Source organism: Enoplosus armatus, chromosome 12 (genome assembly GCF_043641665.1).
Source record: "Enoplosus armatus isolate fEnoArm2 chromosome 12, fEnoArm2.hap1, whole genome shotgun sequence".
In the NCBI taxonomy this organism is placed as follows: domain Eukaryota; kingdom Metazoa; phylum Chordata; class Actinopteri; order Centrarchiformes; family Enoplosidae; genus Enoplosus; species Enoplosus armatus.
Window position 1 is genome coordinate 7040769 of NC_092191.1, and position 12767 is coordinate 7053535.

The window sequence follows — 12767 nt, forward strand, 5'->3', positions numbered from 1 at the left end:
GCAGTTGGGAGAGGCCTGTGACTGACCTGTGATTGTTCTTGGCCTTTCACTGTCTCCCCTCCATCCTTTTTACTCCCCAGCTTGGGATTGTTGGGGCCTTTCAATTTCTTGGCCCCCACTCCTTTGGCTTTGGCTCCTGAAGCCTTCTCCTGGCTGCTCTCCTGCTTCTTGGGTTTGGCCAAGGGGAGGGGTTTGTCCTGCTCGCCTTTAATGTGCCTCTCATAAGGGAGGAGGAGCCTGAGGAAGAATGCAAGCAAAGGAATGCAGATGAGTTTGTGGTATGATCATGTTATGTCATGTCACGCTTGTACACAGTTACTAATTATGTTTTTGTTCATCATACACAAACAAAAATAATATTTTATCAAAACAACAATCTTCGATGGAAAAAAATACACAAAACTATACATTTGAACACCCTAACATGGAGAAGTGAAGCATTTTCTAAGCACATTTGGTGTCCATACCAAAGAGTAGAGAGTAAAGTGCAATAAACCACATAAGTATTTTGTTTGTTAATACCAGAAACAGAATGAGCTGCAGCTTTGCCACAGGCATGAGTATCAAATACCTTGCTTTAAAACCTCCTTGTTTTAATACCTGGCAAGCATTAACAATCCTATTGTAATTAATCTTGGTTAGGGGAAATCCAGGTTCAGATTGGTGCCAGAGTACGTGTGTGTGTTTGTGTGTGTGTGTGTGTGAGTGAGAGAGAGAGAGAATGTGAATAACCAGTTATCTCCTGCTGAGACAGATCACATTTGGTATTAGTTTAACCTTGAGAGAGAAGAATATGTGTGTGCGTGTTGTGTTTGTGGGAGTGTAAAGCTAATGTGGTTGGTAATGAAAAGGAACAAAATGTCTGGGAGGATTGAAATCAAACTGCTTAAAGGAACCTCATAGCATATAACATCTAATTTAATATACGAATATGATTCATCACAGAAGCCCTTAAAGTGGTTACAGTAATAAAACATTTCAGCTGGTAACAGTACGCTCTAGATTGTAACACACTGTCCATTTGACGTGATTAAACACAGGATAGCTGTATATGCTCCAACTTAATTAAGTGCATACTAAGTGACAAGGAACATTCTGTAGAAAAAACATTAAACTATTTTTGACTTCTGTTATTTCTCCTCTGAATACTTCCCAAGTCAATTTTCCGTATCTGATGTCATAACTAATGGGAACATTAAGATCTGGATAACATAACAATACCCATGTGTAAAATAATGACATGAAGAAACCAGCGAGGGAAACTTTTAGACTTTTATTGCTCAGAAAAAGAAAATGGAAATTGGCAATAGACCAGAAATAAGAAACATTGTGGAAGAGGAAACCAAGACAACTGAAAAACTACAACACTCCAAACTTCAATAAGCTGCTCTGAAAATCTCTCCAGCTACTCTGTCAGGTTTTTTTACAATAACAATCCATAAAAGCCAGACAGAAACATGACTTTCTCAGTCATGAGAAAAAATAAGGTCTTCTCGTGTAACGACAAGAGACGGTTGCAGTACTCCTTTTAAGGGACATGGCGGTAAAACAAACAATGAATCAAGAGCTGTTTCGCCTCCTCTTCAAAAGGAAGAAAAAAGCCTCAGAGAGTTCAAGAGGCTCTGTGGGATTTTTTGTTATTTTTCCTCTGAACAAAAGTGCTGGCAGGGAAAGCGGTGAAACTACATTTCATACAGCTGGTCTGGCACCAGGCCCCAGGCCAAGAAAGGAAATGTACTATTAAATGTGACTTATTGGAAAGACGGAGAGCAAAGGGGTTGTGAAAGAGAAGAGGGGAGGGAGAGAGAGCAAAAGGAAAAAAGAAACAGAGGGAGTGAAAGAGAGGATAATGACATGTTAATGAAGAGCAAAAATTATTCTGAATGAAGGAACGAAGAATCCTCGAAAACGGAGATAAAAACATGCAGTCTTTTTTACTTTAAAATAGCAGCAGTGGTATTTATTACAAATAGGGAAGTGGTTCTCGGGCTTTCTGTAATTACGCATTATTGCTCAGAAAAGGCAAATATATACTCTGTATATATATATACATATATATATATATATATGTATATATATATACACAGTATACCAGTGTGCACTATGGACTATCACGATGATCTGTGGGAAAGAGACGGCTGCCTTGGCCTGGGTCAACTTTATGGAATGTCAATATGGGGTGGGGGTTGGGATGTCGCAGGCCCGGATAATGTAAGAGCTGAGCCCGGGAAATTACTGGAGCCTTAAATAGTTCCAAATGCAAAGGTTGGGAAAGAAACCAAAAATCAGTCTCAGGAAGTTCCCTACATTGTCAGAATTATTTGCTTTGTTACGCTTAATAAATATAAGATGATTTACAAAAAGCCTATTAAAACTATTCTTTCTATAAGTAGGACTTTCAATTCCAAGTCATACACCTTTTACAGTTTTATGTAAATGTACAGAAATGGCTGAGTAAGCGAAGGTTCATGCTACAGGGCACTCACTCCACTTTCCATTTTTAACTCTTACATTAAAAGAAAAGCCCTCAGTGAGAAAGACTGGAGTAATTTCAAGCCGTGTATATATAACTTAGTCATGATCGTGTAAAATAGCACTCATAATACAATACCACTTATATAAGTAGCAATTTCCTCCAAGGAAGGGGAAGGGTTGAGCTTGGCAGCCACTGCATTAGTTGAGAGAGAGCCAGGTGTAGTTAGTAATTTATGCCACTGGGGGGCGTGTGCTGCACTGTGAGATTCCAGGAAAGAATTTCATTAAAGCAGGAGAGGCAACATTTTTATGAGGTCAATAAATACTTAACTTCCTCTCATGCCAATTTATCACCCGGCTTTTGTTTAAGCAGCCGTTTTCCATGTTGATAACAAGCAACTAAAATATGCAGAGAAGAGATTAAACGTTGAATAGGCAGAGATAGAAGATGTCTCATGTAATTAAGCTAAAAGATATTGTTTCATACGTGTGTATATATAATGCACTATATCTGGTCTTTTTTAGAATCAGTAAGATCAATAACAGTGTAAACCACAACATCACACCACAACTGTCAACTAAGCACGTCTGTGCCTTTGAAATAATGGATTGCACACAAAGCACCTCCCCCCAAAAAACACAACTTGGCAAAAACAAGGTGACTTTACCAGCAATGTGCTGCTCTCATCTGAGTTTTGTGTTACAGAAACAAGCAGTGTGCTAGAATCCAAGAAATGCCTAAGTCACCAAATAAGTGGAAAAAAGCCTGCGGGCTGTTCCATTTCAACTATTTCCCTCCCATCCGTGCTGAAATTAATTTTAACTGGTGTTGTGTTAAGATCACAAGAGCTGCTTCATGCGTAAAAAAAAAAAGAAAAAAAAAAAGGAAAAGAAACTATTTAAAGAGCTGGTGGACAAGCCCCGGGGGCTGTAGAAAGATCTGGAGGAGAGAAAATGACTTACTTTTACATGCCTGCGAGGAAAAGAGAATAAAATAAAAAAGATAAAATCAAATCTTTATCGCATCTAAATGCAATGATTAAGCATCATCACAGCAATGAGGAAACAATAACTGCTGCAGAGAAAGAGAGAGACAAAATGCCAGCAGAGGGATAAACAGACATTGTAGCTGGTCCCTCTGCTTTGGATTCATGCCTCAAAGCCCCTCTTTTGTCTCAAAGCCAAACCACTTGAGGTGACCCTCATTCATGCAGTTAAAACAGGAGGGCAGCACAGGAATGTATGAAAAACTTAAGTCCTTTGTCAAGTCTGAAAATACCAGATTTAAAATGACCTCTACTGTTCCCCCGGGGTTTGCTCTCATTAGCTGCTGCTGCTGCAGCTCGCAGTAAATGTTCGCCATGGCAGGTGTGAGCCAAGAGTGCTAACTGTTTAAAATAAATGTGTACTATTCCGCATAAAGAAACACTCAAGTATTAATACCCAAAAATATACAGCATATGTTCGCTCTTGCTGCCCTACAGTGGACTGAAATCTCTGCAAGAATGTCATTAATTTAATTTGCTACACTGAACTAGTTATTAATCTCAGTAGACTTGAATAGATTCTCATACAGTCGATTGCCTGTCACACGTCAGTGCCATAATTTGTGATTTCTCATCGCCACTGGGGAAAGAAACCTTGGACCTTTTCATTAAATCCCACGCATAAAGAAATCACCCAATAGTGTGATTTGTTAGATCGTTGCAAAAAAAAAAAAAGAAGAGGTTTTATCACTGAAAGCTCAATGAAGCATTTTGTCTTGGGGAAACCATCAAGCTCTCAGAAGTTAAAATAGCTGCCTGCTATTTTAGTGTAAAGAACAAGCAGCTCTTTGGCTGCATTCCCACTGAAGCTGAAGTCCAGATTCACTAGAGGAGTCACGGATATACAAAGAATTTGGCCATGCTTTTGATGTGGACAACATGTTGAGACATTGTTTACAGTGTTAAGGAATGCTGACAGACAATATGCATCCATCCTCTTGTATTGCAACTTTATTCTCTCCCACTTTAATTCTTAATACTGAATCACTTTTGTTGTTGTTTATTGTCTTGTTTTTGTCTTTCTCTCTCTCTCTCTCCCTATGTCTCTCAGGTTTGGGAATAAAAAGCAGGGAGGACATGGAGGTGATACTCCCTCCCCACCACCTCTTATTGTAATCCAATGATACCCTCTGCTTTAGAACAAGAGACCAGAGTAATTTAAATCTGTGTTTGAGCTACAGTATTAGACAAAGCAAGCCAAAGTGTAATGCACCACATTTGAGGTATCTGCAATACATCAAGGACAATGCGGAGAGATGCTGACGAGTGCAAGACACTGAGCATCCAGCAGAATAAAATTAAGAAAACAATCCCCCTGTCCCCTGTCTCTTCCCCAAATCTGAACTCTATTCTGTTACAAATGTGAGGACTGACTCAAGGTTTCCTAATAATCATGAGCAACAAATGTATTTTTAGTGAATGCAGAGGAACATTGATACCAGGAGGAATGAATAAAGGCTGAATCAATAAAACATCTAGTCGACTAAAATTGGAACAGGCGTGCATCTGTCTTAAGAGAAACACATATCTGCATGATCTGAGCCGGAGAATATTTCACAGGCCTCAGACTCTACGTACAGTACATCTGGCAAACATCTAATACTTTTCAGATGAAATGATCTAATCCGAAACCCCTCATCTGCGCTCTCTGCTATTGCCTAAAACCTCAGAGTTTTTAAATAGCAAATTATTCTAAATAGCTTTTCTGTTGCCATGGATACCCCCCCCCCCCTCCCGCCCCAATACCAACCCCGTTGTGCAATTACATTAGAGTGCCAAGGCATGGTGAGGTATTAAAACTCTGTAACAGGCAGAAATGAACAGAGATAGTGAAATGTGATGTTTCTGTAACAAGAGATCACGTAGGAAACCAGGAAGATTAAATATGTAGGAGCTGTTAAAAGGCGCTGACCTGTATAATGAAAGAAACAGCATGAAGTGCAAGGCAGGGAGTGGAAGAGAGGGAGAGGGGGTGGGGGGGGGCACAGAAAATGGCACAGCACAGAAGCAAAAGGCAGTCTATTTCAAGGTTATTGATGCCATCTTTTTCATGACCTCATTTTTAATTCAGAGCGCTGGGCCCTGACAGCTAATCTCGGGAAACGGTTTAAATAAATATCATTAAAGCTTCCCCGTAGCTGCAGCGGCAGACCTCGGCTTGGACATTTCTACATTGATTTTTCCCTGCGCGCTAATGAATGCCGCTCCACGACAAAAAAAAGAAAAGAAAAAACAGTAACTTTGAAAATGACAATTAGCTGAGGTTATCTCCTGTTCAATTCCAGCTATGTAACTCCATTACTACCAGTGATTACCGCCTGCTCCTGGACAGCATAAATATAGTGATTATGCCCCTGGCTCCATCTTTCACAATAACATCTCCTAGGAAACCATTTCATATGATTTTACCATTAGGGCTGTAAAGGGATAATGTGTATAATTTAAAATGAGAGCTGAATGCTTGTGGATATTCACAATCTTTAACCCAAATAACACCAAGACAGCCAAGAATATCCACTTAATCTAAAGCAATTATGCCCTGAAATATTATTTCCTTTCCTTCCTACCAGCTTTTTATTCCCTGCTCCACTGTATGTTGGTCCACTGAGACAAGTCAGAAGTGATCCTTCTGAGAGAAGAGGAAAACATAAGTGTTGTTCGAGTTTGTACCCTGTACATTCTTCCCTGTGAATTATATTTCTGTAGCACATTGACTAATGATTAAAGGTGGAAACAAAGACGCCTCTGGGGAACAAACACATACCTCAGCGAGCCCACAAACAGCCTCATTCATCATGCGGAGAGAATGGCCGTGTTTGCTGAGTTAATACAATGAAGCTAATTGCCCTCCAAGCAGCCCAAACACCAAGGCTCAGCTAAAATTATTCCCCTGAATGGAAACTTGCTCAGCTTCAGCTGATCTCTCCCTCTCTCCCTCTCTCTCTCTCTCTCTCTCTCTCTCTCACACATGCCCCATCACCCCCACCCCTCCCTCTTACACCTTCTCTCTCTGTCAGCCTGATATTCACTGCAGTGTGTGGATATTATTGCTTTGTATTGATTCAGCATTATTTTCTCTCAGCTGCTTCTCGGTGGCTGGAGAGGGAAAGGCCAGCGCAGCAGCAGTCACACCTCAGCGCTTCCCACGCGGTTTCGTCCCACCCCGCCCACCTTCCTATGACCCTATTTACACCTTATAAACTGATGAACAATGTAGCTTTTCACATCTGGCTTCAAAGTTATTTCCAGGCAGAGACAGATCAGACTGGCTTCAAAGCTAGATTAAAAGTCACAAAACAAGGGATCAAAGACATATTCTGTCTTTTGCAATAAAAGGACATTTGGCCAGCATCATCTCTGAAGCTAGGTGTTGAAAGTCAAATCTATTATTAGTATAAATAAGGAACTCCTTTTAAAACATATCCCAGTTTGAGGCAGTGAGGAAGAAGCACCCTTAGCCGAACATTTAGAGGCACAACTTGTGTACAAATACAACACACAATACACGCCTCACACTCATAGTTTCACAAATTTCCTGGAAAAGCCAAATTCGCTTACAGCATGCGATCTTGACCCAATATGAAGCTGCCCGACTCCCTCATATGATACTTCTGGCATATTGCTGTATTACTGACAGGTGTGAGTGTGTGAGTGTGTGTGTGTGTATGTGTGTGTGTGTGTGTGTGTGTGTGAGTGTGTGTGTGTGTGTCTGAGCTGTGCTGATGCGTGAACCAGCAGCAGCCGGAGGGACGTGGAGAGGGTCGCCGGCCCCGAGGAACGACCTGCCTCATGAGCGACTGGTTATCTCTTGTTGGGAAGATCGTATTTGGCATTTGTTTAACCTTGGGAAAGTGGGCGTGTGTGCAAGTTTGTGTGTGCGAGTGTGTGCAAGTAGTCCTGCATAATACCCTCACAGCTCCCTCAGGATCATATCCATATGCTTGCTTTGGTTTGGTAATACCATCTGAGTGATTATAATGTGGAGGTTCAAAATGCTGCAGTATCTGACTGAATGATTAGATGAATACATTAAACTGGTGTTTTCATTTTGTCTTGCAGCTCTGTGTGCTCGCAATGCATATATGGTGGAAAGTGTACTTACTATATATATGTGTATCCATGTAGGTCAGTTAATAATTTAAATCTCTGCTGTCATTTTGAGCTTTTAAATCCTCTTTATCCTGCTTGTAGAGCAGCATGGGTGGAGTTTACTGAGTAATTGGTTCCATAGTACCACACAACTAATCAATTAATGCTGAGAATATAACTGAACCTCATCTCATCATGAATTCATTTAGAACCATAAGGAATGCATTTCTTAATACTATTAAAACTGTATGCCAGAACAGCGAGAGACAGTGAGGAATGATTTTCAAACTGTCCCCCTGTTGTAGAAGCCCTATTCTTCACGTGTGTGTATAATGTGCATTGACTTCCCCTGAATAATATTAATACTTGTCTTGTAGCGTCCCGATGTCATAAATAAAGCATTGCGAAATCATATTTGATGCAGCTGTGGGGGGAGTTTACTCACTTCAGGCGATGCAAACTGTTCCATGTGTGCATGCATAGCAGTAATGTGTCATATGTAACCGCCGAACATAATAACTCACCTCTCGTAGTGTCTCCGTGTACACGTGGCGGCACTTGTGCTGCTGGGGTTCCCGCCCAATTCATCATATACATGCTTCCACTGTCTGCGGACCGTGATCTGGAGGGACGCATGAGAAGACAAAGACAAAAAGGAAAGAGAGACAAAGGATGACAATGAGATGAATGTAGAGTGAGGAAAATTGAAAAAATATGAGAGGAAGAAAGAATACCAAAAAAACAAAGAGAAAAACATAAGTGGTTGACATCATTTTGAGGTCTTGGGTCTTACTGAGTCATGATGTTCCAGTTATTGAATCCTCAACACTCAATTCTCTAACATAATAAGCTCCGTTAACATCATGCAGTCAGTTGTTCCTGCTATAACCTCTTATCCCATAACAGATGACAGGCTACAACGCAAAACACAAAACTCCAGGCTGCCACAGAGCTAACAAAGCCTCGACATGAAACGTGAGATAATCAGCTGCAGATATGAGGGTTTTAAAAGGATATGAGCCCCAATTATATGAGCTGTATCCTGTTTATGGTCTGGTCTGGCTGTCTGTTTGGATGACATTATGCCAGCTAGCTAATGAAGAAACAGGCATGAGCAATACACTTGACGACTTAACATCAAACATTGACTTCACTTTGGAAACACGTTGCACATGAATAGTGAATGAATAAACGGCAGGTATGGCTGCCAAGTTAAATGCCTCTGCCTCATACGTACTTATTTCTGACTCACTCTGGTTGTGTGTGTATGTGCACACGGCATAAGTGGGTATATATGTGCATTTCACTTCATCTCCAACATGGGAAAAAATGAGCGATTTGACCAATTTCCTTCTGACCAGTGCAGAGCTGAGGAACATGTGTTTTCCACTCCAAGGGGGGTTTTGAAACAACGGCATCATTTTTGCTAAATGTGGCTCTGAGCAATACTTTCTTCTTGGGAAAATAGTGGCTGACCTCAAGGGGCAAAGGGAGGGCAGAAGAAGAAAAGACAGGGAGGGAAGAGGAGAGGTAGGTAAGGAGACGGCGAGAGAGGAAGAGATAATAGAGAAAAAGAGAGCAGGAGAGGGGAGACGTCAGGGGGAGGGAAAGAGAGGGAGATGGAAGAAAGAAGGGAGGGACCTCGACGAAAGAGAAGGAATATATTGCCACATATGTGAATACTTACCAACTCATATCCTCCGAGTTTCTGAGCAGCTTGAAACATAGTCCAAAGGTTGACTGTGGGAGACAGAAGACAAACAAGGCAGTCAGGAACACTGGGTAAAGGACCTGAGCTGAAACACTTGACGTCATACACAGTCATCACACCAGAGAGAGATTAATACAGCGCAGGTGGAAGTGTTCAGATCCTTTAGTTAAGAAAAGGCAGCAAGTACTGCACTACACGTTAGAGTCATTTAAGTATTACCATCAATATTTACTTAAATATCAAAAGTCAAAGTACTCATTATGCAGAATGGCCCCTTTCGTTTATTATATATTACATTATAGGATTATTAGTAATGATGCATCAACATGTAAGCAGTATTTAAATGTTGTAGCTGGTCATTTTACAAACTCTGTATGCTGTTTTGTAGTTTAATGTATGACAATGCACCATGTTTCATATGCTGATGATATATTTGTAAGTAAAATTCAAGTAAACTATAGCTGTGAAATTAGATTATCAGTGTACGCATTAAGTATCAGTACAACAAATGCAGTTTAGCATCGAACCAAATAGTGCAAACAGTAGCAAAGTGCATATAGATATACATATACGAAGATGATATGTACAAAATAAACAAAAACTATATACAAAATGTACAGTACAAGTGATGTACTGTATGGAAATACATGTAGTGGAGTAAAAAATACAATACTTCCTTTTGAAATGTAGTTAAGTAGAAGTATCAAACATATTTATACTTAATATCATACCCAAATAGTTAACTAGACGGACGGACGGACAGACAGACAGACAGACAGACAGACAGACAGACAGACAGATAGATAGATAGATAGATAGATAGATAGATAGATAGATAGATAGATAGATAGATAGATAGATAGATAGATAGATAGATAGATAGATAGATAGATAGAGAGAGAGAGAGTAATAGTAGTTACATATTCCTGAACTGGCAAAATGAAAACAGCTTTTTATGATTTCCACACAAAGCGACGCTGCAGTTCAGCTGAAAGGATGCAAATGAATATTGAGTACTTGTACAATCACCGCTATGTGATAAAATACAGCATATGCTTCATCCTGACAAAGACATTTGTTAACCCTCAGCTGCAGCCTGCAGGTATGAATGAAAACCATTACAAGCATCAAACGCTTGGCACTATGCTCAAACTTCTGTTTGAACTAATGCAAATTCATTTGCATTGATTTTCCCATGGAAATACCGCATGACAGGCCATATCAAAATACAAGTCTTGTGTAACATTCTTCCTAAAAATAGCCATGTAAGCTTTCAGAAAGGCTTCACATGGCTGTCTATCTTTGAAAGAAAATATTTCCCACAAACAAAGAACCACAAGTTCATTGGGGGACTTTTTGTGCCAATGACATTTGTATTTGCTTTCTGTAACATCATTGTTTAACATTTTTATATGAAGGCCTATAAATAAGAAAAGGAGGCCTCGCCTGGGGAGAAATCCATCAAAATTCAATCTGTGCGTACACAAAGCCTTGCATTTGTCAAAATGACATTTTCCTATCTCCGCATTTGACAGCATTGATTTTTTCCTTCCCTCCTCTCTGCGACCGTTGTCAATGCACGGGTGGAATAACAAAGGGAGCTGGGTAGGTTTTTCTGTTTGAACTGAGCACTCCGGCGTATTGTGCTTTCTGACTGTAGAAACAGAAAGATGGTCTATTTAACTAGCTTGTTATGCATCGACTGTAATTACCACAATAGCACACGGGACTGGGAGGGAACAGAACAGATAAAGGAAATGAGCGAACATGCCTTTTCTTAGATGTCTTGTCATTAGCAATTTCTTTTCTTAATTCCCCTCTATTTGGCAGGGGCAATTATCACTGAGATAAGGATGACAAAACAGGAGCACAATGCAGCCTCAACGACACACCGATGGCATGGCAATTAGACAACAAGCCTGAAAGAGGGAGACAAATTGGAACTGATGTTCACAATCACATGCTGATGCCCAAGCACTGAAGCACACATGCGTCTGGGATAGTCACACACAGGCACACACCAGTAACCAGTTAATCTTGCAGATCAAGGGCATTCAGTATATACAATGTAACCACAACCACTCCTGTTTTATTCCCCCTGAATCCACTCTCATTTCTTTCAACGCCTGCACCCATACAACTTCAATGACTGCAGCTGTAGAGCAAAGTCAATATTAACCAAGTCATAAAAAATAGAAGGACAGCAACTCGCATGAATAAACTGCAGCACAAAACAGTTTTCCTCTCCAACTGTATGGCTCAAATGTAACAGCCAGCTATTTTCTGTCATTTCTTGTGATCCAGGTGCTGGTGTGTATTCAGCCTCTGTGAAGTCTCTACTGAAGTCATTTATAGCCACATATTCTATGTCTTTTTCTTTAAATAGTTAGTCAAGCACTATTGAATTTGAGCCATCTTGAGGCATTTCATATAGTAGATACAAAAAAAAGAAGAAGCATTTATTACAGCTGAAAGGATAAGTCGATCGATGGAAAAAATCTGCAACTCGATCACTTTACTGGATATTTTGGGAGTTTTAATTGTTGGTCACACAAAACAATAAATTTGAAGATGTCACCTTGGACTGAAAATATTATTATATAATAGTTACTTTCATAGACTAAACGAATATTTTATTAAATAAATAAAAAATAACAGGCACATCAATCGTTAATTGCAGCCCTAAATGTTAATGATAATTGAGTAATCGTCTGTTTTCAAGCAATACATCTCTGGTTTGAGCCTCTCAAACATTTTTCTGTTTTGCATGATAGCAAAGTGAATATCTTGTGATTATTACAGACGTGGAGTTACGAGGCCGATTGGTCTCAGATCAGTACCTTAGCGCTAAGATGTTTAATGCAAACAAACCCTGGAGTGAAATATAAATGCAGCATGAGAGTGAGGCAGGCAAACAAGTGGGCATTGTGTTAAACCAACAAAATTAACATTACTGGGTTTAAAACATGTTATGAGCCTTTCGACTGAATTTTAGTGGCTTGTATCTCTCTGCTGGGCTGTAAAGAGTCACAATAGCAGTCTTAAAAAAATCAGGTAAGACTCCACAGCTTGGAGATGAGGTGGAATATACATAAATAGTCCATGTTCAGATTCAGATAGGGTGTTTTGGAAGTGAATCAAATGGATATTTTAGTGGCCCAGCCAACAAAACATGAGTACGTCTGGTAAATCATTCAACCATCTGTTGCTTTGTTAAACTCCAGAGAACTTCATAAAAAGATTATTACTCAAACACAACTAAAATAACACAATTTCAATTTCCATTACAGGAAAGCAACTTCTTTGATCTTTTAATGCATTTGTAGCGAGTTTAAAGAGAAGAATATGAAAATGGCGCCTGATTACATCTAAGGGTTTGTTGTATTAATTATGATGTGTTTTCCTTTTTTCCCCCTCCTCTTTACATGTGCTGATGTGTGCTCGCT

General features: G+C 39.9%; 1 protein-coding gene across 1 annotated transcript in view; it reads right to left on the minus strand.

The window, feature by feature from the left end:
- The window catches only part of arid5b (AT-rich interaction domain 5B), a 70222-nt gene that overhangs the window by 2218 nt on the left and 55237 nt on the right, over window positions 1-12767 (minus strand). The window contains exons 7-9 of the mRNA XM_070916205.1: window positions 9298-9350; window positions 8135-8232; window positions 27-237 (exon numbers count right to left, since the gene is read on the minus strand). Coding sequence (XP_070772306.1) covers window positions 27-237; window positions 8135-8232; window positions 9298-9350 — 362 coding nt within the window. The remainder of the gene's footprint in view (window positions 1-26; window positions 238-8134; window positions 8233-9297; window positions 9351-12767) is intronic.